The sequence below is a fragment of the Ctenopharyngodon idella genome, chromosome 21 (assembly GCF_019924925.1).
Source record: "Ctenopharyngodon idella isolate HZGC_01 chromosome 21, HZGC01, whole genome shotgun sequence".
Classification (NCBI taxonomy): Eukaryota; Metazoa; Chordata; class Actinopteri; order Cypriniformes; family Xenocyprididae; genus Ctenopharyngodon; species Ctenopharyngodon idella.
The window spans coordinates 8,722,841-8,750,716 of NC_067240.1; the positions used below are offsets into that span (position 1 = coordinate 8,722,841).

The 27,876-nt window shown below is 37.4% G+C and overlaps 1 protein-coding gene across 1 annotated transcript; it reads right to left on the reverse strand.

Annotated features, from left to right (window-relative positions):
- Nucleotides 1-188: 188 nt before the first annotated feature.
- On the reverse strand, nt 189-27,817 carry niban2a (niban apoptosis regulator 2a). The gene is made up of 14 exons (XM_051878803.1): nt 27,546-27,817; nt 22,297-22,427; nt 19,827-19,955; nt 19,498-19,603; nt 18,875-19,042; nt 12,876-12,991; nt 7,856-7,960; nt 7,252-7,414; nt 5,522-5,709; nt 5,279-5,434; nt 4,334-4,447; nt 4,076-4,183; nt 2,603-2,714; nt 189-2,485 (listed from the first exon to the last, which is right to left on the reverse strand). Exons 1-14 carry the CDS (start codon nt 27,598-27,600, stop codon nt 1,569-1,571), a joined length of 2,568 nt encoding a protein of 855 aa, XP_051734763.1. The 5' UTR covers nt 27,601-27,817; the 3' UTR covers nt 189-1,568.
- Nucleotides 27,818-27,876: the final 59 nt, after the last annotated feature.

The window sequence follows — 27,876 nt, forward strand, 5'->3', positions numbered from 1 at the left end:
AAAAAAATAAAAAAAATCAGCATTTATTTGAGAAAAAAATCTTTTGTTACAATGTAGTTGTCTGTCACATTTCAACTTAATGCATCCTTGCTGAAAGTGTCAATTTAAAAAATAAATAAAATAAACCTTACCAAACTTTTGAATGGTAGTGTACATTATATAATTCAATTTTCACAGCATACACACCATTTCAAAATAATAGCAATTTATTTATCCACTGCTGCCTTACAAAAGGAATGGAAGATGTAGAAAATATCACAATGAACACACTTTTAAAATAAATAACAGAAGATAACGTGTGGAGCTAAAATATGCTGCTTAATTTAGATACAGCAATATCTTCATTGAGATATGCACAGAAAACATTACAACATAAATATGTGTCCAGTAAAGAATGATTAACCATTTTGTGATTCTAGTAAAAAGAAAATCCCACAGCCAGCGCAGACCTTTGCCCAGCCGTCCTGTATGACGTCCCATTACAGATTCTCAAATACAAGCATTTCAACAACTGCACTGGAGGGTTTCAGTCCTTCCAGAAGACATTTCAAGGTTGTAAATGACTGGGGAAATAAATCTGATATAACATTTTACAGTGTTTCCACAAAGCTACTGAACTAAGATGTGAACTGACTTTTCTAAACTTGCTAAAATCCTTTGACATGAATCCTTTGTAGTGATTTCAATCCTTTGACATGAAGTTCGGAGCTCTATCTGCAACTCCGTAATGGTGTTTCTATCCTCCATAACGTGTAAACAGATGGAGGATGTGCTGTACTAAATGAATCTGGGTCACAGCATGTCTGTGAGCACTTAATGCACATTATAGTGTTAACGCATTCTATAGAAATAAGGTCACTTTGAATATGTTTTAAACCACAAAGTAATCACTACAAGCATTAAAAAGCAAGCTTTAATTTATTTGAATTAATCTTCATAGTTATTGCATAAGTGCTTAATTATGCTGCATTAATACAGGTATTAGTGTTTGAATATATTCCACAGTTAACGGAAAACAACAACAAAAATCTTCAGATGGCCCCAATAAAATATCACTGTAGTTCTGAGCATCCCATTTCATTTGCCAGATCACTGGGTGAAGACTACATTTGCATTAGTTCTGAGATAATACTAACCTCCTCGCTGATGTCAAGGAGTGGTTTACGTCTACCGCAACCAAACTGCAGTCTAAGAAGTGTGGACAGGAACAGGAAATGGAACTGTTCTTGATACCGAGTCAGTTTTTTTTTTTAAACCTCTGCCACATAATTTGTGTGGGAGTCATGAGTTACATAAAACATAAAATAAAAAAATAAAAATGGGCACACTATGTCATAAATCTGTGTATATATGAGAATATTCAATATATATATATACACACACACACATTTCTCATTGATAAACATACCCAAAATGTCTAAATTAACTGTAAGAATAGAAAATAAAAGATAATAAAATTAACGCCAACTAGGCTGAAATATCAACCATAAGTGTTGCTGATGGAAAACAAACGAAAGTGTCTCAGCAAACACTTTCAGTTTATAAAAATGTTTTTATGTAAATCTCACTCAAAGCAAGCATCTATCTGCTGTGGTTTCAATTTCCTGTTTCTTTTCTGAAGCGTCACAAGGAGCTTTGACGTTTAAATCAATGCTAGGAGTTTTCACTCCCTCCACTAGAGTTAACATCACCTGCTCTGCGTCCACCACCTCGTCGCCTGTGATTGGCTGTGGCTCTACTTCTTCTACATTGTCATTGGCTGGAGACTGAAACCCACTGTCATCATGGTGATGAGGGCTAGAGTTGGTAGAGGTTTGGGCGAATTCCCCATCAGAGTCAACGGCGCTCAGGTGATCGCCGGGGTCTTCCTGGATGGCGATCTCGATCTGTTGAATGGCGCTCTCAATGGCGGACACACACTGTTGATCTTCTAAAGTCTTATCGCTTCTCATTGTATCTGATTCTCTGTCAACCTTTGGCACTGCCTCCATTACTGAGGTGATGTGCTTCACCTCATCACCCTCTTCCAAAGGAAACATCCCGTTGGTCAACTGCGAGCTATCTTTTTCAGCAGGGATGACAACTTCCAGCACAGGGTTTATGAGGTCTCGGATCTCACCGATGCTGTCTGGAGAACTTGGTTCTTTCTCGATGGGCACGTGCTGCACTGGGTTCAAAGGCTTTTCTGTTGCAAGATCTTGCTCCATCTGCTTTTCGGTCTCCTCTGGGATGCCGTCCACTCCCGGCACTTCCTGGCAGGACTCATAAGGCAAAGGCATGCCGTCCAGGTGGATCATGGAGACTATTTGTTTGCGTTTCCTGTTGGCCACTTCACCTCCTTGCTTCTCCCCTTTTACTCCTCCGAAATTATCAGCCCAGTCAATGGTGTTCTCTCCTAGCAGGTGCAGGTTGAGGTCACTGTTGGTCAGTACCATGCTGTCTCTGTACAGGTTGTGCCTTCGCTGGACAGCAGCTTCCTTCACAGCTGCAAAATTAAAAGGAATGAATGAAAAGCATGTTAAAACACTATTTTTAAGCAGTAAGGTATGGAGGATGTGCTATATTGTGTATTGTCAGGGCTGAAGGGGCTGCAGACACTCACCCATCATGATGTCCTTGGAGACTGACTGCAGGACCACTTCCTCAAAGATGTTCTCTACTAGTATGAATCTAGAGAAGTCCTCAAAGATGAGCTCCTGGAACTTGGGCAGATCCTAGATGTGAAGGGGGGGGGGGGATATTTTTTTCAAATAAAGCACACCAAAATACATTTCCCTCCTTTATGTGAAATATTTATATTTATCAATCAATTAAAATATATTCTAAATGATTAGGCTATTATCTATAAAACCTACAGATCAACATAAACTAATTTAATATAATAATAATAATAATAATAATAATAATCTGGTTACAAATAATACTACTGCTACTACTACTATTATTAATAGTATTATTAGTAACAGTAGTAGTAGTAGTAACAAGATAATAAATTAATAAATTATAGTAAAAAATAAATAATTATCTGGTTACATCTATATCTTAAATTAGGCTATTACATATAAAACCTACAGATCAACAATCAACAAACTCATTTTATGTATTATTATTATTATTATTATTAATAATAATAATATATTATTATTGTTAGTAGTAGTAGTAGTAGTAGTATCAACAAGATAATTAAGATAATTAATAAATTATATATTTTTTTATTTTTTTACTAAATTAACTTGTTACAAATAATAATAACAACAATAATAATAATAATAATAACAATAATAATAATAATAAATAAATAATTATCTGGTTACGTATGTATCTATTACATATAAAACCTACAGATCAACAACAAACTCATTTTATGTATATTATTATTATTATTATTATTATTATTAATAATAATAATAAAAAATCTGGTTACAAATAATACTACTGCTATTATTATTATTATTATTATTGTTAGTAGTAGTAGTATTAGTACCCACAAGATAATTAATAAATTTAGTAAAAAATAAAAAATTAATTAACTGGCTACAAATAAATAATAATAATAATAATAATAATAATAATAATAATAATAAAAAATTATCCAGTTACATATGTATCTTAAATTATCTTTATATTTAAATTATCTTTATTTTATTTATCTTACATAAATTCTGGTTACATATACTGTACTACTACTAGCAACTAGATAATAAATGAATACATTATAATAGTCAATAATAACAACAGTAAATCAATAATAAATTAACTGGTTACAAACAGCAGCAACAAAAAAATACAAAATATAATATTAATAATTATTTGTCCCAACACTAATATCTGGGTCATTATATTTCTTTTATAGTGACATTTTTGACCTGAGCCCATATTAACATCTGACTCTAGCTAATGGCCACTGAAAAATATAAAAAGAGTGCCACTGTAGGGGAAAAAAAAAAAAAAAAAAAAAAAAAAAAAAAACCACTACACATCCCTAACAAAGGGATGTGTAGCATAAAAAAACAACAACAAAAACAGAACAATGGCACCCCCAACTGGCACAGAGAGGGCAAATCCTTGTACCAACCATGGAACAGGACGGGGAAAGCTGTTTCAGCATGTATGGTATGATGATTTGAAGCAAAGCCTCTCTGAAGAACTTCTTCCTCACTGTGCTGCTGTCATAGTCAAATTTCTGCAGGTAATGAACAAACAGAATTGAGATGAAGTAGGTCTTTAAAAAAAAAAAAAAAAAAAGTCTAATACAGCAAGGATCCATTAGCTGCGCAAGCAGAACTTGTTTCAGCTTTGCAGGGCAGAGTAAAGACCCAACCAATGTACTTACTTTGAGTACTCGGTCCTGACAGCGCTGGATTGTCTTGCAGAGATCCTCCCTGCTGTGGCCGTCTAGACTCTGATGGACCAACTGCTCAAATGTGTGCACTGCATTGTCCATTTGCTACATCAACCAAGAGAGGACTTTTAGGAAGGAGGGGTAACAGATTGTCACCAACTTTGATGGTTTATTTGTTAAATTATATAATTCTCAGGGACGATAACTATGTTTGGAATAACATACAGTACTGCGTACTGCAGAAATAGTAAAAGTACCAAGTATACACATTTTCTGCATGCATATAACACCCAGATGATCATGGGATACTATATACCAAGATTGGATTGGGATAGAGGGATGGATGGATTGGGAAGGATGGATTGGGATGGAATGGGATGGACGGTTGGATTGGGATGGCAATGGCAATGGATGGACTGGGATAGATAGATGGATTGGGATGGTTGGATTAGATTGGATTGGGATAGAACATAAGATCATTCTAACATCAAATAGGTATATGATAAAACATAACATCGAGCAATGACCATACCAAAGAAATATGCTATCACTTCACATGCTATTTTTAAAAGTAGCATGAGGAAAACAGCATATACTTTCATTTGTATGTCAGTAAAGTCTCAATTGCCAATATACCTGCAATAACAGGTATATCCACAGGGTGGCGCTCACCAACAATAAACTGCATCTTAAATTTTTCTTTAATATTCTTAAGCCATTTTGATTCATGCTCTTGGCCTCATTACTAAATCAATGTGGACGCTTGTGTTTTATTTTGTTGCTTGGCACCAGAAAAATGAATGCAGGCTATAGAATGATTAATATCAAATCAATTTTAAGTGCTAGTCCCAAGTACTGCAAAACTTCAAGAAGTTTTAGATATTCAAATGGAATATTTAAAAATGACAAGAACAGTATGGGGCTAAGGAAAGAGACCTGTCTCATGAGGATCTGAGCTCTCTGAATGAACACCAAAGGGCTGGACACATCACATCTCTGCTGGAGGCCTTCCAGGTTCAACGTCTCCATCTTCTCATAACAGCTTTGCATCTTCACCGGATGGAAGGCTAACATGGAGATCTTGTCCATATGCTAGGAATGAGCATGGAGAGAGGTTTTTGGGTTAACTAATCCTTTTTAACGCATATGCTAACATTGTTGATCAATGTTCTGTCTCACCTCTCCCAGTTTCTCCCTGCTGCTATCGTTCATTGAGTTCTTGCTGACCTCCACCAGCTCACGGAACAGGATGTCCCTCACTTCAGAGAACCCTCTGCTTGTGGGCTCCATGAGGGCCTCCAGGATGGAGTGGATGTAGGGCTGAACCTTGCTCCTCACTAGCTGTTCAACACGGAGCGACACCGATGCTTAATTAAAAAAAAAAAAAAAAAATGGACAGATATTAGCACACTAGAACTTCCCATGTGAGGAAAAAACTACATGAAACAAATTTAATGTGTGTGTCTGTTAAATGCGTGTGTTTTTGTTTAATCACATGATTCAATGAAAACTGAAGCTTTAAATTTGCATGTGAAATATTCGGTTCAAATGTGAAATTCATCTGTTTGTTTTATGAGAGACATGCTGACCTTTTATGCTTAATTATGTCTCTCTTCTCACATGATGTGCCAAAACAAAGAACGCTTTAAAAAAAAAAAGCTCAATTATCACAGGTGACTGTGGGAAAGCACCTGTCCTGCATGTCAAAACAACCTCTATTATTCAGTAAGAATAAAGGTGGCATTACAAAAACACAGATGGTAATTTATAGATTATAGATCATACAGATTAAGAGAAACTCAAAAACATGCTGTCGAGATCATTCTGCTTATGTTATTTGAAATGTGCTACGGGTGTTTTCGGTGGAACACAGTCCCAGCCACAAATGACACAAGAAAAATGTAGTACTCTTGCCAAACCTACATTATGGCAGGACGGTCAGGGATTTTTAGGTTAAGACTAAAGAGAGACTAAATTCCAATGAAAGAGGGATCATATGAAAGAATTTAAGACTGAAATAGTGCAGCTAAGAAAAGGGTAGGTTAAAATAAATCGCGTAATAATCGGTGTATTAAATTAAAATAAGTGCAGATTCAAAAGTTGTGTTGAGATCGTGCAATACTGAATCATCAAAACACAACAAACACATCCGGAGCAGCGGGCAGCCATTTTTGCTACGGCGCTCAGGGAATGATTGGGGGTTTGGTGCCTAGCTCAAGGGCGCCTCAGTTAATGAGACCACTGTTCATTCACTCCCTCCACCTACTTTTCCTGCTGGTACTGAGACGAACCTGCAACCTTCGTGTTACAAGTCCGACTCTCACAAAATGTCTATGAAGCCCCTCCTTCCAAAAAGTGCAATATGCTCTGGTCAGCTAGACCAGTGTTGTGATTGGTCAGCCGCTTCAAGCTGAAAATATTGAGCCCCTTTTGGAAATGCCACGCCCCTTACCATAACCGCGAGTTTCAACACAATACTAACAACCAGGCCTCGCCACCTTTTTTTGCTTATATCTTGGATGGGAATTATTTAAATGTGGGATTCTGTGATGTGTACATTCCCGGAAGAAAACTCAAGACTACAATCGAAGGTGTTTCAGGGTGTTCAGAAACAGTGCTTACTGAAATAGAGAGAATAACTCCCTTTGGAGTGGAATTTGTGCTTTGTAATTTTACAAACCTTTTTCATGCTCAAACAGCAATTTTACACACTAAAGAAAGTTATTAGAAAGCATAACAGGTCCTCTATAAGATGTTAATTGTCATGCATCAGGCACTATGTTCCCTCTCATTTTTGCTCTTGCTTTTTTTTGTGTGTGTGTGAGCGACATCAGAAGTGTGTGGCCTAAGGGGAACACTAGTGATACCGATAGTGATCTACATAGTAGGCTGCTTGGTTCTGCTCTTACTGCGGATCTTTCCGGAAACGTGCTCTTTGGACGTGATGATCTGGTCCATATCTGTGCGTAAAGCAGCGTCCAGACGGGGGCGCTCCACCTCACATATCTGAACCAGAGCTTCGTGTTGAGTTCGTGTTTGTGACAACACCTGTCTGTATATTGCATCCGAGATCTGAAAGAGTAAACAAACAGATAATAAACCAACCTCATTGAAACTGCAGCAGATATACACATACATATGTTCATTCATTAAATTTTCTTAATCAAGTGACAAAAGTTTTTAATTTGGAGCTCAACAAAGTGGGTCAGTGGGAAAGTTTTAGGCAAGTGCACTTATTTTTATGCCTTACATTTATTGGCATATATATATAAAAAAAACAAAATTGAAAAGTTTTTTTATCATAAAAAAAAATTGAAAAGTATACTATTTAGTATACTTCTCTAAAGCCTGAAAATGTAGAATCTAATGTTTTTATATCTATTATGAAGTAATAGTTTTATAATCTATTGCCAAGAATGTATGGTACAATTATGAGAATGCTTTGCATATATTTGTGTAAATGATTATAAGATCTTTTTTTTACAGCTTCACAATTTACATATGAGAACAGACCAGCATCCAGTCCTTCTGTCTCTGTTGTAGTTTTCCTCTCAGCCGAGGTACGATCAGATTCCTCAGTTCAGGGTGCAAAGTCTCCATCACCAGGTTAGCAAGAATCTAGACACACAAACACACAGAATGTGAATGAGAAAAAGCCTTTGAAAACTAGTGGTTCCACAGCAACTGGAACTACTGTTTACATAATGATGGCATGACAAAATTTGAATATTGCTTAAGAAACCAATCAAACAGCTACAAGGGCATCATTGACTTTGTGCTAACAGCTTTGTGGTTTTGCATGCATATCTTCGGTAACCATGCCATCGTAGATGGCAGGCAGAATATACAATGTCAAATGAATAATTTCTAAAGCAGAATGCTTTATCATTCATATCCACATCATAGACGGCTGCTTTGTTTATGCTCACTGCAGTGCATTCAGTGACAGACAGAGCAGAAACAATCTTTGATGTGGGGAAACATGTATCTGTGTGAATAAGTCTGCTCTTTTCATGTGTGTTTTTAGGGATGGGACAATTGTTTTATCATAAATAATATGCCACAAACATGACACGTTTACAGTCTAAATATTAGGATTAGCTCACACCTTAATGTTGCCTGATATCAAACAATATGTTAGAGAGAGAGAGAGAGAGAGAGAGAGAGAGAGAGAGAGAGAGAGAGAGAGAGAGAGAGAGAGAGAGAGAGAGAGAGGTCAGTGGAAGGGTCTTCTTTATGACCTGTCAGTGATGGTGTGGGGCAAATGAGTGACATTTATTAGCTGGTCACCTGTAAAGCATCCAACCACACCATGCACACAAAATTAAGCACCTCTAGGTCACACTGATATGTAAGTAATGGCTATATGTGAGTAACTGAACTTAAATTAGCCAATTATATTGTTGCATTTAATGCTTTAGGCTTGGCTGAACAAACAGGTATCAATAACTAAGTTAATTTAAATCCATGAGCTTATTTGACAATTTCATCCGATAGTAAATCATACAGAATGGCTTTCACCCCCTCCACTCGCCCTGTTTCCATGGTAACGCAGGGGCCAGGTGGGCAGTAACACCATGCAGACCCCTCGCAGAAAAACAAAAAACAGACGGCCCACACCCAGCAGTAATAACAGCCCACGCAGCCGTTTCCAGCATGGTGTCACATCCAGGCTGACCGTGACACCCTGTATCAATGTTGAGGGCGGGAGGAGGAGGAATGACCGTCTCTCTCGCACACACAAAATTTCAATACCTTCTTTATTTGCAACTCGTAGTACTTTTCCCTGGTTAAAGTGTAAGAACAGAGGCATTAATTGGCTTTATACACACACAAACAGCTCATTCATAAGAAACATTTCCTGGGTGTGTTCTGGCAAAGAGCAAAACACAGCATTTAAAGTCCAAAACAAACAATTTCTTAGGAAGGTTTATGTGTGCTTTTAAATGGATATTCCTTGTTTAATACAACCTAAGCTACAAAACTGAACACTTCTGATGCTGTTGATTACCACAGAAAATAAATTTGTCATCTGTTGCTAAAAATAAACTTAAAAACTCATAATGTACAATTAGTGACGTCAAATCTCATTGGTTCTTGCATGTCTCGTGACACACCAGACTTAAGTGAGCACAAAATGAGCAGGATTTCAAAGCTATAGTAGAGCAGAAGATATTCAGTGGCATTTAATAACTCAAAATTCAGTTTCGGTTCAGTATGCTTTTGAAGTACATAACATATGCAGTATTGTCTGATATTTGATTAAAAGTATGTTTTGTGACAGTCATTACACAAAAATAACACTCTCCTTAAATCCAGATCACTATGTGCATCAAATGACACCAAATGTTACGTGCAGTGGAGAAATGCTTTTAATTTTAAGAATATTTCATGAAAACTGAGGAAAATTTTTATATGAGAACATTCAAAATATCATGTTGATACTTATCCTAATTATGTAAATTACGTAATTTTATGAAGTGAACAGAAGAATTTAAAGGGAAAAAAATAAAAAAATAAATAAAAAAATAACACTTTAATGTCAAAATTACTGTTACTACCTTCTAAATATTTCGTAAATGTTCTTGCTGGAAAATACCAAAAGAGATAAAAAAGAACTCCATTTTCCATTATAGGTCCCCTTTAAGGGCACTGTATGGTTGTTTGTGTGTGTGTGTGTGTGTGTGTGTGTGTGTGTGTGTGTGTGTGTGTGTGTGTGTGTGTGTGTGTGTGTGTGTGTGTGTGTGTGTGTAAAAGGGAGAGAGAGAGAGAGAGAGAGAGAATGTGAGTCTGTGCATGAGGTGTAAGGGCAACCAGCACCCAATCATTTTAATGTTTTTTTTTTTTTATTCAAATCTGCGTGCGTATGTGAGAAAGCGAGCTAGACAGACATTCCTAAATCTATTAGAAACTAAATGTTATTTCCAGCACATTATGACTAAAATGAGACAGCAGGATAAACCACACAGACCTGACCATAACTCACCCCTCTAATGACACATTCTCAGCTGTCTCTCTGCTCTGTGGTTTCGACGTTATTGAGGGTTTGTGCTGCTCCAGAACAGTAGAGATCTTAAATACAGAGTGATCAGTCTGACTTATCAAGATAAAGTTTAAAAAAAGCAAGTCTTTTAGAAATGGGCTTCAGGTCAGACAGAAAGATGGAAAACACTGTATTTTGGTGTGTTTAAATGAGTTTGGGACTGAGAAATGGGTCATTCAGAAAGATTTGTTATGATGTCATAAATATTAACACATTAACATATGATCAGCGACATTCAACACTTATTCAAAAACTTGGTCTGCCCCAGTTAACGGCAGTATTAAGTACATGAAGGTTAGCCACTCAAATTGGATAATTTTTATATAGATGTCTTAAAGGAACAGTACAACATCAGTTTAAAGGTTACAGAGTTTCTAAAGGTCATACAGCATGGCAAATGTCAATCTAAAAGTAAATTACAGATATAGTTAGGTTCATGAAATCATGACAAACATAAGAAAATAAGGGAAAAAATATAGCTGCGAGCAGCTATCATCGGGGTTCAAGTGCTTTAAGCATATGCGTAAAAAGGTATAATGTTTTAATTAGCAAGCCTGTAACCATCTCGATCATAGATGGAAAAGACCATTTACAGCCAATACAGGCAATTTATCATAGGAAATGTATAAAGCTTTTTAAATAGTTATCGAGGTTGAGCCAAAAACCTAGGACTAGTTCGCCAAAGTTGGTTTTTGAAATAATCTTTAATATTTAATGAACGATTCGGTGAACAGCGGTGGTCCTAGAGGAAAAGTTGCTCAGAATGAGGAGTTCTACCATGGGGTATGAATGTCGTGGGCATGTGCGAAAAATCGTACGATACACAATCCTTTACGCACATGAAAAACGCAAAGGCGGATTTCTTTCAAATTTCTCACAGGCCTCTAGGGCTGTGAATCAAACAGGCCCTGGAAGTTTCGTTCCGATTGGCCTCCGATAACCTTGTCTGATAGCTGCTCAAACTTCAAAGGCCGATGGTGGATGTTTTTTGAGATACGTCAGTGTCCTCATAGACAAAGGCACTGCATGCCAATTTTCAAGTCAATCGGACTAACAGTGAAGTAGTTATAGCCATTTTCATGTTTTTTTTTCTGTTATAGCGCCACCAAGTGGCCAGTCGCCACGTCCTTTTTTACACAACGACAGAATGTGCTCTTACATAGGTGTGCTGAGTTTGATGAAAATATCTCATTCCGTTCACAAGTTATAGACATTTAAGGAAAAATGGCACCGCCCACTTCAAACGTTTTGGAGGCCCTTAGGGACCGTGAATTGAAATTTCAACTTTTTTTTGATAATTACTGACAATCAGGCTCCAGAGAATCTTGCTGCACTGGTTTGATTTGGATCGGGCTAAAAACCTAGGACTAGTCCGCAAAATTAGGTTTTTCAAAAAATCCAAAAATTTACGGTTTAAGAGTTAGGAGCGATTTCGTACTTTTGACCGCTGTACCGCTCCCGTCAGGCCGATCGGGGCAAGCCTTGGTGACGTTGTAGACTCTGTGAGTACTATCAGCCCTCAAAGTTTCAAGTCTCTTTTGGGCCCGATCACTTTTGGGGGAGAATGCTGATCCTTGGAAATTTTAACAATTACAATAGGGCTTCAGTGCTTCGCACTTGAACCCCTAATAAGAGATACAAAACTGTAGAATATGGCCTGTTTACGAGTGTCAGCAACAGAGCTAAATTTAACACTCTTCCACCTGTCTGCTTGTAAATTTACCTTTTAAAAAAGCCCAGCTTAGACCAATACCTGATGTAAGTTGGTTTGAAGTAGTTTCTAGCAGGTCTAAGCTGATTATTTATTGTCATTAATTGGTCCAGATGGATTATCAGCTTCATTACCAGCTGGTGGGCCAAGTTTAACCTGGTAGTCCTGGCTGGTAAACTACTTTGAAAAACAACTTGACCACCTTAAGCTGGTAGACCTAGGCTGCGTTTCCCAAAAGCATCTTAAGTCTAAGTTGATCGTAGAGACCATTGATGACAATTGTTCTACTATCAACTTAGGCTTACAATGCTTTTGGGAAACGCAGCCCTGGTTTTTGACATAGATTCTCACAAATTCCCCATTGCCAAAGTTCTCAGTGAAATGAATATTCTTACTTTGAGAGTTTGGGTGCCCTCCCACCTATCTCAGGCACATAACGCCTAGATTGAGGACAGAAGAAACTCAATCCAAATGATCCAAGGAAAACAGAAGTGCACAGGGATAAACACTGTCTGATCTGTTCTTTCCTCCTCTCTCTCGAATTCTTTTTCAGGGAGGCTCTGATTTCTCCTACATTCCTTATTCCCATGAGTCAAAGAGTGTGTCTGAGGCCCCTTAGACAGCACCTTAAACTCAGTAAATACACTGTACAAGTTGTATTATGAAATTCAACCCTCACTGGAGCGATGCATTTTATATGCAAAGCATCCTTTTTAATATGAAGGACGTTTAATTATGACAGCTGTCAGATGTTCCAAACGTGAAAGACCTTTACTAACCTGTGCTTGGTTTCCACACATCAAGTCCCAGGTGCCATAGTGACCCTGGGACTGCCTGTAGAGTCGTAGGGCATCCGTGAAAGCCGGTGTCGACACCTTGCACTCTTCTGACAGTCCTAGAGAGGTCAAGAAACAAGACGTTACAGAAGCAACACATGGTTTATGAAATTACATATTCAACAAGGGTGTCCACATACTTTTGGATGAACAACCAAGCAGAAATCTGGACAATCATAACCAGCATTTAAAGTTCTTTGCTGGTCCAAGATGGTAGACCAAATTGGACCAGAAATAAATCACTCCTAAAACCACGTTAAGCAGGTACAGCAAGAAAAATAAATGGATTACCATTTCAAGAATGAGTTGTGCTCAAGGAAAGAAACTGCACTAAGAGACCTCATCTTCACTTGGAGACCTTGACATTCAATAAGAGTCTGTGGAAACTATAGCTACCACCACTCAAGCAGAGAATCCACAAGATCTAACGTGACAAGGCTCGTCAGAAAAAAAACACTTAAATGATGATATAATTACAGGGTTCTGTAGTGAATATGGATAATGTGCTCTTATGTAGGACCGTTTACGTAAAACTCTGCATCAGAGCTGCTGAAAGGAACCCAATTCACCACATAGAAGACAATCAAACAGCACCAAATAGCCACGCTCTTGCTGATACTAAAAGTCAATCTGAACAGCTGTTATTTGGGGAGATTTGAGTCTTTTGGGACATTGATAACCTTTTAGAGTTGCTTTCCTGTTGCCAGCGGGAAGTGAGTGTGATCCATAAAGTTACACAAGGAAAGACAAACACAGATGGACATGAGCAATGGCAAGCTGCACAAACACTCACAAGACAGGAGCTGATGATGGGGAGTGTGTGCGTGTCTGCGTACTGCAGTGAGTTTCAGACTGGCCGACACAAAGACAGGAAGTCAGCAGTGAGAGATGGAGGGATGGACTGTGTAACAGTCTGTCAGGAACAGGAAATCCACTCAGCGTTCATTTTGAGAGAGAGAGAGAGAGAGAGAGAGAGAGAGAGAGAGAGAGAGAGAGAGAGAGAGACAGAGAGAGAGAGAGAGAGAGAGAGAGAGAGAGAGAGAGAGAGAGAGAGAGAGAGAGAGAGAGAGAGAGAGAGAGAGAGAGAGAACAGAATGAAGGAAAGTAGAAAATAACTAGCTTTTCTTGGCATGAGCCCCATGTGAAAACACTAGATGCATTTGTCAGCAGTCTGCTCGGAGAAAGTCCCTAGAGTTCTGTGCTCGATAAAACACAATAACCCCAAAATCAGTATCAAGCCCCCTCGTCCCCAAACACCTTCACTGGTAATAATCACCAACAGTCCTAACTAGAGACACCTTACATCAAAAGTTAACATGAATGTGGCTGATTGTGTCTGTGTGTTTAGTGTCGGGTGGAAAAAGAGCTGCACTCGTCTTCTCCGGCAAGCTGGCAGGCCTGAGAAACTCAATGCGAGAGTCTTGAGCAAAAATAGTACATATGGTAGAGTTTAGCGTGGGCTTCCTCTGGCACGGGGCTGCACGGTGGTTAGCCGAGACTCCTGGGATGGCTGGTTCCCAGGGTTTCTCTGCCACCGCATGTGTGCATGCTTACCATTACTGTTTTGTTCACTGGAGCATTTCTCATTTGGGCCAAAAGCACAAGAACTAAACGAGTTTCAAAAGCAATGTGTCATCTCTGAATCAATAATGAGAACCAAGGAAAACATCAGCTTTTCTTTCTAAATCTTTAGGAAAGATATTTCCAGAGCAAGCAAACATAAATGTCCAAAAACAAATGATCCCACCATGGATTGACTAAAAAGGTTAGTTCCTGTCCTTGATTCTGATTGGTCAATAGCTGTGTTTTATCATTTATCCTGTTAAGGATACAGTTAAGGGGTTTTCCCATGACTGACAGCGCTAGTCAAAGCATTTGTCAGTTGCGTCTTGTTCCGTGTTCACAACAATTCAGTCTTTTCAATGTAAAAGTCTTCGCTACTGACTGACACACTCATAAAGACAGTCTTTGCCGCTATCTAATCGCTTTGCGTCGTGCCTAACAACGCCCTTCAGCTGTGACTTATTCACAATACAGCACAGTCTCTCGTACCTTATTGCTTACATATTGACTACTTTTATATTTTTAAAATTCACATTTTTTTCCATTTTTGGTTTCAGTATAAATGCATAGATAAATGTACATACAAGAGAATGTTTTTATTTACTATCAGCTAAAAGGCGCCATACAATGTATACATCAAATTTTAATTTAAAAAGATTTAAAAAAAAAGTTGTTAAATGTACTATGAAAACTAACTTTCAGAATGTAAAACTTCTACCTCAATAATAAAAAAAGGGGGGGTCTATTTTATTTTAATTGAATGAAAAATATGAAATCAATATGCAAACGGAATTAATATTTCTTCACAGTCTGAAAATAAGCAGCTTTGTCATAATTAGAGCAGAAATGCCAGAAATATCTTTGCCTACGTGGGAAGCATTATACTAGCATCATATCTAAGTCACTGCTCTTCAGATTCACATGTGGGCGTTAACTAAACAGATGGTCAAAGGATGCCTATTACTTAGTGCAAAAGGCTGTTATTAAAGTTCAGCCGAATTCAAAGTGTTCTGTTTGACTGTGTATTGCAACTGTCAACAATACCATATATGAAACAGACATTCTCCTCTACTTCAATTTTAAAACCTGTTTGTTTCCTTTCTGCCATGGGTCTCCTTACTATGATGTCATAATGGGTGTGATGATATGATTGATTACCAACTGTCCCAGTTGCCACTGAGACCGGTATGACTACAACAAAACAAGTGACTAACAACCACCACAGACTGTCAGAACAATGACTAGAATACAATTACTAGATGGACAAAAATGTTCAGAATGCAACATTTGCATTGAATCACCAAAGTTTTAAGCATTCCCTTATTTTTGTCCCATTCCAGAAGGCTAGACAGATCAACTTAAACAGCCTTAGTTCAAATTCAGATAGCTAAAAAAAAAAAAAAAAAAAAAAAAAAGTGTGTATCTGTGGTTTGCTTTATCTTGGCTCTATGAAAGGCCTTTGTGTGCCTTTGAAGGTGTATAATTCACCTGGATTTTATCCATTGCTGCAATAAAACCCAAGCACTTTGAGCACCTGCTGTAACACCACAGCTTTGCATGTGGCTGATCTCTACCCTTTGGTAACCCTCCAGTCAAAACACAGAGCTGCATTCTCACGCTTGCAGAGCAACAACCTTAAGTCATCTTTGTCCTCGGCTTCATTCAAGTCTCAGGGATTTTGCAGAGCCCTTCCCTGCTTCCTCAAATGCAAATTATGTTCACCGTGTAACTTCTAGCACTCATGACTGTCTGTTTTGGCCTGTAACCAAGTCAGGCACTGCACCTCACCAAGATTTTAAAAAGCCTCGAGGCAAGCTAGAGAGCTTTCATGTTTGCCGTACATATCGATCTGGGATGAAGTCCCTAGTTACATGTTAATTTTAAATCAATATGCGAAACGGGCTGAGGAACAACGCTTCCTCTTGAAGATGAGTTAACATTTACTCTAATTAATGAACATTCTTCATCTTATCTATCCATCTATCTAATTTAAATGCATCAAAATAACAACAGAAGCATTAACATTTTAAACCAAGATGCTCATGGTAAAACTTGCCTTTTAATCTTCAAAACAAAAAAACGACTTCATAATCAATTCATAATGGATAAAATTGAGCCCCACCCAACATTTTTTCCTCTTGTTTATGTCACAAACATGAAAAATGTTACAATATCGGGGTAAAAAGGTTTGCATTATTTCTGCAGGTAATGCAGCAGGAAGGTCACTGCATGCAGCCCCTGGCTAATGAATGACTTGAAAGTCATTATTCAAAACTCAAGTTAACAAGATCATTCTCTGACTGAGAAGAGCAGGGAGGTCTGGGTCTCCTCAAAGTGGACAGACAAGTGAGAAGGAATGCAAAAAACATTCGATTTTTATATGCCTCTTCAGGTCAGGCATGAGCAATATAGCTTTACGGTTTATAAGGCACACCCCTAAATCACATTCAGCAGCCTCTCAACACATCCCAGTGAGATACCAGAGAGGTATTTGATGTTATATGTCTGCGTAAATTGTATGGTATCTGGTTTTGAAACCTTATGTCATTATCATTTATGATCCACAAAGCTAGTAATTTGCTGTCATGTCTTGACAAGCCCAACTGAGAGTGCCTCTGATCTACCTTAGGGCATTATGGGAAGGTGTTGACATTTGGTCAGAGGATGTTCAGTTAGCAGTCAACGACTGGTAACATGTTGGAGCTATGCGGTTCTGCAAGTTGCGCAATTCTGATAGCGGCCAATAAATACAATTCCTCCTTTTATTAGTTTTGCAACGTCTACAAAGTGACATTCTTTAGATGCTCTAAACATTTTCAATTTGAACTTTTTTGGTTCACACCATCCAATATACCATTCAAAACTTTGGGGTTGGTAAGATTTTTAAAAAAGTTTTTGAACAAAGTCTCTTCTGCTCACCAAGTCTGCATTTATTTGATCAAAAATACAGTAAAGCAGCCAGTGATATTGTGAAATATTGTTACAATTTAAAGGGATAATTCACCCAAAAATGAAAATTTTGTCTCACCCTCAAGTTGATCGAAACCTGTATAAATTTCTTTGTTCTGCTGAACACAAAGGAAGATATTTGGAAGCATGTTTGGAACCAAGCAGATCTGGGGCGAGATTTGCTTGGTTACAAACATTCTTCCAAATATCTTCCTTTGTGTTCAGCAGAACAAAGAAATTTATAAATGATGTAAGAACCTGTAAATGATGATAGAATTTTCATTTTTGGCTGAACTACCCCTTTAAAAGAACTGTTTTATATTATTAATATATTTTAAATTGTCATTTATTCCTGTGATGGCAAAGCCGAATTTTATTTGGATCTGAGTTTTACCCCAGTCTTCAGTGTCACACGATCCTTCAGAAATCATTCTAATATGCTGATTTGGTGTGCAAGAATCATTTCTTCTTATTATTATATTATTTTGTGGAAAGGCTGATACATTTTTTTTTTTTCAGTATTCTTTGATGAATAGAAAGTTCAAATAAATGCTTTTCTTTTGAAACAGAATTTTTTTTTTTAATTTAATGCATCTTGCTGAATAAAAATATTATCTTAATCCAAACTTGAATGAATGGTAGTTTATAAAACAAAGTCATACCTTCTATTTAATTTGACTTGGTTAAGACATTTTGTAACTGAATTTCTATGCGGAACTTCCTAGAAGACATCATCAGTACATTAATGATGAATTAAAAACACATCATAAGTAGTATTAAGTTCACAGTTCTTGCATGGGATATTTAACATCAGTTAAAATTACAAAAGGAACATCCTCCACACCTTAAAGTAATTTCAAAGGCATTCAACATTTCAACCTGTGACAACCTTTTTCCCCCTCACAAACACACAGACACACACCCTGTTGTGTGATTTGAAATATGACAAGACAGGTGATTTGTGAGGGTGGAGCTGAAGGTAATATATTATGAATTTTTACAAAAGCATGGAGGGATTTCTAAAAACATTTAGCTAGAAACTATGCTTGAGTGACAGGGATTCACTGCTGTTGATTCATCCCTTACTGTGAAGTAAATCAGAAACAACCAATTACGCAGCAAATGTGGTTTTAATCTGTTTTAAAGTTATTTTGGAGCACAGGAAAGTCGTTGACCTGGCAAAATCTACTTCTCCAGCAGCTTTACCTTTCCCTGACAAACTACAGCAACATTCTCAAGATTCTTTAGTGTGCACAAAACAAGGAAGGAACATTAACACGTGAACCATTATTTCCTACTAATGTGATATGCAGTAGATAAATAAAGTAGGTCCATTTAAACTCAGCAAAGCAGATACACTGACAAAAATGGTGTAAATTTAAAAACAGTACGACTTCTTTGTTTTGTCACTGTTTGTGACCGTGACTCACCGTTGTTGGTGTGTCTCACACAGTCCTGGAAGACGGCGTGCCACTTCGTCTGTTCTTTCTCTGTCATCACGCAGAAGTACTGATGGCGGGCATATGGATGCCACAGGATGATGGGAAATTGTGTGGGGCACTTCAGAAATGGGGCACTAGCCACTTTGGCCTTCGTATCTAAAACAACAGACACAATACAAGAAGATGAACACAAATGATTTCAAATTACACTGATTAGACTATACATTTATTATTACACCTTTAGATGAAAACACGACAAACAACCAATTTCAGATGTAACAAGGAATCTGCAACTATTTTAAAGCATTTTAACTTTGGTTACAATTATTTGTGAAATGATATAGTGCACTGTAACATACATTAATGTTTATATGCATTATACATAAAGGCTTTAAATAATGTGTTACCAAACTTTCTAATAAATAAATAATTTTGTAATTATATAAACAAAAATAAAAAAAATAATTACATTAAAAAAAATTAGCAATTTAATTTGGACTTATGTTGTACTATATTCACATTAGAAACTTTTAGGATTCCAATAAGACTTTCTAAACATGCTACTTTTTTTGTACCATTTTATTTATTTATCATATTAATTCATTTCTCACCACTCAGGCTATTGTTGAGAAGCCCCAGGTATTCCTCCATAGAGGTTAGGGCTCTGTACCCGGCACAGTTAATGACCCCTTTGGAGTGTAGACCTCGATCATGTGCCTGTGGAGGAAACAGACAGTTCAGAACCACTCTGCAGCTAGGGAAATGACATACAGTACATGTCCACTAACAATCCACTTTAAGTGAGGTCCAATAATGCAAGATTAACATTCAGATCATTTTTCCTTTGTTTACATTTAATTATCTGAGCTGGGTGTGTTTGCAGTGAGAAAAAAAAAAAAAAAAAAAAAAAAAAAAAAAACACTCAGCAGTTTACACTCACCGCTTTGCTCTCATACAAGCTGATGTTGTAGGAGTCGCCCACGTACAAAAAGCGACTTCTCCATTTCTTGCTCTCTTCCAGATACTGAAACAGACCTCCAGAGAAGATGGACTTGTTCTTCAGAGGGTCCTGTGGTGGGAACAAACATATTTTAAATGAATGTGAATCAAAATCATTGTACTAGATGAAAGCATGACTAAACAAAACAATGAATGGTGTTTAGAAGACCAACATGAAACACTCCCAACAGTCTGGAATAACAAAGAGGCTAGCTCAAGATGTGTTTATATAACATTGATCTGAGTGATTCAGCTTAAAATAAGAAATGGGTGGAGCAATTGGTACATAAAAGACACTCAAGGTTGTGTTATGTCTACAATCAAAACCATATCTTTCTGCTAATGGATGCTGAATTTACCACTAGTAAGTGAACATGCCTTTGAACACGGTTAATCGGTTAGTCTTTGAAACCAAATGTAAATAAATAGACAAATATTTTCAAGTCCAGCTGTCTTGGCTCATAACAATTGAGGGACTTCAAAAATGATTGTGCAGAATTCTTGAGAAGTGTTTTCTTGGCCATAGTCTAGGTTTCTGTCTTGAGTTGAGATCAAATGACTTCATGGACATTGATAATTAGAGATGTAGGGAACCTTTGAGACGAAAGAGAAAGGAAAATGTTCACAATTGAAGGCTGCTGACTGAGTTTTTAAACTTTCTACAGATTAGTTAAGATAACTGAAATAACCGAGGGACTTTGGTTTCTTCGGATCAATCATCATCTCTCAAGCACAATTCAAAGTTTCAACTGACAGTGTGCTGGTGTCTGATCGGGAACTGTTTGACGCATTTTCCACTGCAGAAAAGCTAGTTTAGGCTCCTTAGCCCTGCTGGTCTCAAACCAGAAACAATCAGGGCCAGGTGGGTGGAATAATATCCACAACAAGTTTTTAAAGGGGTCATATAATGCCCCTTTTACAAGATGTAAAATAAGTCTCTGATGTCCCCAGAATGTGTATGTGAAATTTCAGCTCAAAATACCCCACAGATCATTTTTTATAGCATGTTAAATTTGTCACTTTTTGAGGGTGAGCAAAAATGCTCCGTTTCTGTGCATCCCTTTAAATGCAAATACTCAAGAAGAGGGCGGAGTTTCAAGAGCTCATGTTAACAGCGCTGATTACCTCATGCAGATTCACTTAAAATGTTAGAAACTGTTCAGCCTTTTATGTTCAAAACGGAGTCGAACACTGATGGAGAGACTCAAGAAGAAGTGACAAAATGTAGAATGCAACAGGACGTTTCTGAATGGTTAGTTGATGAATTTATGTAGCTGATGTGGAGTTAACTATCTTAAAGTCAATGATTAGCATATTCTGTCATGATAATCTATAAAATCGCTCATGTGGGAACTATTGTAAGATGCCTACAGAGCCAGAGAATATATGCTGCATGAAGATAGAACAGGTATAGCTTAGTTTAATCACGGTTATAACTTGTCATATTGTTATCTTGCCTTTTTGACATGCTATTGCATTTGTGTTATGTACTGTATTGCAATAACATGGCCTCACCCTCTCTGTTGCGTATTTTCGGGGGAGGGGTTTATGTAAATTTTAGGGTTAGTGATGTCACCAACCCAGGAAGAAGCTCATTGTAGTCCCTACGAGCCATTTTTTGTAGTCTTTAAACAGAGAATTCTGTTAAAGAAAATATCTCCCTTTGCATTGAACTTGGAGCGTTGTAACTTTGCAGATGTTGTTTATGCTCTAACAGCAACATCACACACTAACTAAAGTTAAAAAAGTGAAATCATAATAAAACACCCCTTTAAAACAACATCAACTCAGTCGTCTACACTGGGAATGCCCATGGGGAGATACACATTAATGTTTTCCCTGTCTATTTGAATAAAGTATATAATTACTAATATTACTTATGTGAATTGATTGCTATGCCCTTGACAGTTGCATCAACAATTAATTCTTCCCCCTTCGAAATTAAAAAACAGTAATGTTCAAAGTTAATTTGTGACCTGGTTATGTTGTTAGTTATGTCATTGTTCATCTCTCAAAGCAGTGGAAATGTGGGCTGGCACTAGCACCAGCAAAAATTTGATAGAAAATGGGCATTAGAAAGCCAGAACTACCCAAGATCCTTTGACTCATCAGTTGGTGGAGAAGCCTTTATGTGCTTTTGTGTGTGCTATTCAGGCCTTTGTTACGGTCATTTAACTTGTGTGGAATTTGTTCCACTTCCTCTTTGCCGAGTCCATGTCGATAAGCAAGACCACAGAGAGCCTTCCAAATGAGGAGGGAAAGACATGGGGGGGGGGGGGGGGGGGGGGGACTTATTTCTTATCTCATTTTAACCTGGGGTGGGCATTTTTTTACCATACCTTTTTCCCTCTGGTATCTACATCCCTAGACAGATGTAAAGGTGAATTTCATGGAAATATGGGGGGCTTTACCTTTCTATGTAGTAGCTGTGTCTGGATATTCCCTCCTCCTTCGATCTCAAAGCGCACACTGTTGAACAAAGCCACGGCGTACTGCTGCTCGTAAAACCTCCCAAACTCTGCCATCACAGCACTGGTGCGGGCTAGGTTGGAACAGACACACGAGAATGTTAGATTTTAAGCAGGACCGCAGCAGAGGAAAGAAATGATCACCTTACAGCTGCAAAGATTACTGTAAATTGCAGTTTGCATTTGTTGGAGGTTTATTTGGGTGAAATGGTCGTATAAACATTTAACAATCACAAAATGTTATAAACCTGTTGAGTTAGTTTTAGTCTTTTAGTTGTGAATTGTTCCCAATAGCAATTAGGCAAGATGCAAACACACACACAGAGAACAACACATACACAGCTGTAACTTGATCCAAGATACGTAGTTGACTAGGACTAGAGTGTGAAATACAACGTGATGGTTCACTGCCAACCACACATCATTAGCCTATGCCTGTGTGTGTGTATGTGCTTGAGACAAAGTGGTAACCATGTCTTGAACATTGGAGGGGGGGGGGGGGGGGGGCAATTTTTTTTATAAGCATAAACAGAACAGTGAAGGAAATTCTATGTCTAATTCTGAGAAATGTGAAATATGAGAAATATGTCTAATAATTGAGAAATAATCATTTTTGATCTCTTTGCAAATAATATTTGCAGTAATTTGCATTTAAAATATGCACACATGTACTTTTATTTCTATGCCTATTATGATGAAAACGTAAAAGTGTCTCGCCACACTCAGTTGGGAATTACATGAATCACGTAAATGCATATTTACAACTGAAAACGGCCATATTTGAGAAAAAAAGTCAAGTAGTTTGCACCACTGGATGTTACTGTCGGTATTTTAACATTTCTATTGCAATACATATATTAAAGGGTTAGTTCACCCAAAAATTAAATTTCTGTCATTAATTGATCACCCTCATGTCGTTCCACACCCGTAAGACCTTCATTCATCTTCAGAACACAAATTAAGATATTTTTGATGAAATCCGAGAGGTTTTTTTTAATCCTCCATTGAAAGCAACAAAATTACCACATTAAAGGTCCAGAAAAGTAGTAAAAACATTGTTAAAATAGTCAACGTGATTACAGTGGTTCAACCTTAATATTATGAAGTGATGAGAATACTTTTTGTGCGCAAAAATAAAACAAAAATAATGACTTTATTCAACAAATTCGTCTGTCCCGTCATTCTTCTGTGTTTACGTGCGAACGCTGGCTCATTATTGGCCGGCTCCTGCGGCAGCGTCACATGCATGCGTCGTGCTGCTCCTGTGACCAGATCCAGCCAATACTGAGCCGGGGTTCAGATGTAAACTCAGATTTCATCAAAATATCTCAATTTGTGTTTCAAATTAGAACAAAGGTCCTACGGGTTTTTAACAACATGAGGGTGAGTAATTAATGACAAATTTCATTTTTGGGTGAACTAACCCTTTAAAATGTTACGCTATTTACAGCTTACCTCACTCTTTTTCATTGCAAGAATTTCAAATATTGGGGGGACAATTTTGCCTTCTGTAATTATTGGGGGGGACTTGTCCCTCTTAATGTCTATGGCGGTTATGGCCCTAGAAATTATGATATGGTCATGTGTGCTTATTATTAAACCAAAAAAGGCTGCAATTTATTTAAATATATAATGTGCATGCTTCAAAGTCTAATACTGTCCTACTAATAAAATATGGTTGTTCTTATAAAATAATAATAATAATAATAATAATAAATAAAAATATTAATAAAATATTAATAAAAATATTAATAATAATAATTTCAATAGGCCTATGTTCTATTTTTTGAAAAATAATGTAATAATTTAAATTAATAAAATAGTTAAAAAAGAAAATAAATTCATAATTTATATAATACACTTCTATGTGAGATTATAATATTAAAATGTTATTTTATTTATTTATTTATTTATTTGGCCAAACTGTGCAACCCTCACCATGTATTCTGTTACAAGTTATTTTGGAAATATATTTTATCTGCAAAAATGCTGATCCACGCTTTCCAGAAATTCAATAGGGTTAGCACACAAAAGGAGGTCAACAATTAAAGGGTGTTCTTGATAAAGAGAGAAAGAGTTGCAAAAACAGTCAAGTGTGGAAATACACACATGGACACAGTGTGAAAATACACATTAAAAATGTAAAGACCTGAGCCTGCAGGCTTATCAAAGCTTTATGAAAAGAAGATGGTGCTATTAAGAATAATTTGCTTATATAAAGAGGCCAATAAATGGAAAAAGTGACGCATGATCGGAGGCGATCACATTTGAATGCCATATTCAAAGTATCCTGGTCTAGTTTTACAGCAAACAATACCCTTTGCATTTAACATTAACATGTTAATCGGTCACTTGAGGCACTGTACTGGGATGAAAGCTAGCACGTGTTTGCATGCATGTGAATGAAGATGCTTCCATAAGAACAGGAAGGAACAACCTGACAAGGACGGAAAAGGAAGGCGGCCACATCTGATGTCAGCTGCATTTATAGTACAGCTCTCCAAGTACACATGGCCTTCTGGGTATTTCTGTTTACTGTACCATGGCCTAGGTCTCCACAGGAAAGAATCTCTCCACTTACACCTCCATCAGATTAGAAGCTTCTTGTTACAGGACATTTGAACATGAAAAGCATGTTGTTGTGTTTGCATGAATGCAGCAGCCGGCGTGTCTGTGAGGGCAGACCGTTCTCTAGCAGACCCGCTATTGTATTAAACTAGAATAACTTGTAGACTCAGTTTGCTTTGGCTCAGTGTTGACTATTCCACAGTATTCATTCACATGTATATTTACAAAAAGTGTTTCTAGACGCTCAATCGGCACAGGCGGAACAAGTGCCGGCGTCGATTCACAGGAAAACTATGTTATCTACATAAACGCTGAAATTGAATGCCATTGTGCACGTCAGTCACCACATTTTAAGATGGGTTCCACTCGGGGCATGTTAAAACACATTAGAGCAGCGGTTTTCAAACTGGGGGGCTGCAAGGGAATTCTAGAGGGTCTGTGGAAAAGTTTAGAGAAGAAAAAAAAAAAAAAAAAAAAAGGAAGATTAATAATTCAGACACTTTTGCTAAAAAACTATGAAAACAAACATTATTGATTGGTTTATAATTCCCATTCTTATTGATGCTACGAAGACTACCATAAGTCATTCTTTTTGACAAAATCTTTTTACCTCACTGCTGACCTCTACAAGTCCAATAAGCAATCTATCCATTTCACCATAGAGACCATAAAGACCAAAAGCTGACAAACATCCCCTCCCGCATGCACAGTCAGCAGGTGAACCCTGCACTGTCCATGAAATTGACAGAGGGAGGGAAAGACAAGTGGGAGACAGATGTATGAGGGCATGAGGACACCTTGAGAAGATCCTCCCTATTACTCCAAGACATGTTCATACTTGATCTCACTCTCTCAAAAAACATCCAGCCCTATTAGTCAAATAGTTCACGAGGGAGGTCTAAAGAGGAATTTCCTGTGTGCAAACCTCCCGTTAACCTGCTGACCTCCTGTCCATCTACCACAAACATCTTCATAACTGCTCCGGGCTTCATAAAGGGAGAGTCTATGGGGGTGGCTTTTTGTCTTCTGAAGACCAAACATCATCCCACAGCTCAATTCAGAGCAGTGGAATTTCACGAGGGCTGAGTCAGCAGATAGTATTTTATGAACTCAGCACAAGAGTCTGCATGAGATCCACCTGCATTGATCTCACTGAAATATTTCTCAGAAATTAGCTTAGAATGAGACAATTATTTCATGAAGTGGCAACTCCTCAAGTGACTCAAGCCTATCATCAATGAAAGATCCAGACTGGTACTTCAAATACACACAATGAAACCTGTACTTGTTAACCAGTCCTGACTTGTTCTAAGAGTATGTGTGTGTACATACAAGGTTGTAATGATCCAATATTTCCAGTCACAGGCAAAGGAGCTTTTGTTTTCCCATAATAACTTTCGGATATTGTTTCACTGAAACCTTTTTTTTCCCCCCACAACTTAAAGTTGTTCTAAAAGAACACTTCGGCTATGTTTATTAACTCTGTTTTTACCCAGAGATCCTTTCTATGATTGACATGAGGGAAAAAGACGAGACGCAGCTCCAAAGCAAAGTAACCACCAACTGACGTCACAAATTATGCACTGGTAACGTTTCCTTTCCCACGTGTCAGTTTGGTAGCACAGGATATCTATGAAATGTTCCTGGAAGTTTCTAGAAAATCTCTAAAAGCCTTGTTAAACAAAAGCAAATGTTGTAAACATAATTGCGGTATTCCAAACCTCTTCAAATAAAACCCTTAAAAGAGAAAAGCATATTTCTTTTAAAGAACGTGATTATGTCCCCATCACGCTTGGGAGAGGAACTAATATATGGTTATGAGAGCATGTCTCTACAGGTAGAGGATATTTACCAGTTCTTTAAACCAACTAGAGGAACCATAATTCAGGCAAAAATACTCTGTGAGAAGCTTCATGAGAACATTATATTTTCTTATTATAATAGTTATGGCAGAAAATATTATTTGTGGACACAACACTACTATTAAAGGGTCTGAGGATACTATTAATCATTCAGAAAAACTGAGTGAAGCTGGCAAAGAGGAAAAACTGTTTTTGCCAAAGAGTTAAACGCTAATAAACGTGTATGGCGTGGGAAAACGTCGATTCAAAACAAATGTTTTTAAGACAAACTACTCAATATTGCCTCAAAATGTCATTTAAACCTGCATGTGTATACCTGAGGCATAGAGGGCGTTTAGACACGCGTTCTTACATTCCGTTTGCGTTAATTTTTAAATTGTTGGTCAACAGACATGTGCGCTGTGTGTTGCGTCGCGTTTTTTAAGACTCCGTGTCAAATACAATTCTGTCATCATTTACTCATCCTCATGTTTTTGCACAGTCCTGTATGACTTTCTCTATTCTTTACGTGGAACATAAAACGAGTTAGGCTGAAAGTTATGAACTGACAGTAAATTATGAGTAAATGAAGACCGCTCTTTGATTTCCAAGTGAAAAAACGCGTCTAAGTTTTCTTTGGTGTACATAGTTCTGTTAAAATAGGCTCTCTTAAACAACTGTGATTATTGTGTTCATGCACGTTCACTATAAAGCATATAAGTTTAAAGTATTGTACTAAAAATGGCTTCATCCCTTTTAAAAAGTAACTCAAACGCGTTTTACCTGTAATCAACTCCCGCTTGCCTTCGTCCAGGTTGGTAGAAATCACATCACCCATGATGGCGATTTAAATTACAATCACAGATATTGAGGAAAGTTCCTTTGTATCCGAAACTTAGGAAACACTACAGAAATGTGTCTTCCAAATTAACCATCCCTGGACACTTCAGAGCGTTGCGTTCATTTTGCATTAACGTGACTTCAGTGACTGTGTGTGTGAGAAACAAAACTCATTTAAACTTGTTCAGTCAAATGAGTGACATTCAGAGGGTGTGGTTTACACAGACTGACACACCCAACTTCACAACAAACCTTCTGCTGTATTTTTAATCAC

Excerpts from the sequence above, each read along its gene's own strand:
- niban2a (XM_051878803.1), bottom strand. The coding sequence starts at position 27,600 with ATGGGTGATGTGATTTCTACCAACCTGGACGAAGGCAAGCGGGAGTTG. Across the intron at positions 19,043-19,497 it reads TCTCAACAATAGCCTGAGTG|ATACGAAGGCCAAAGTGGCT; the intron begins GTGAGAAATGAA and ends CTGTTGTTTTAG. Across the intron at positions 2,486-2,602 it reads CTCCAAGGACATCATGATGG|CTGTGAAGGAAGCTGCTGTC; the intron begins GTGAGTGTCTGC and ends TTAATTTTGCAG.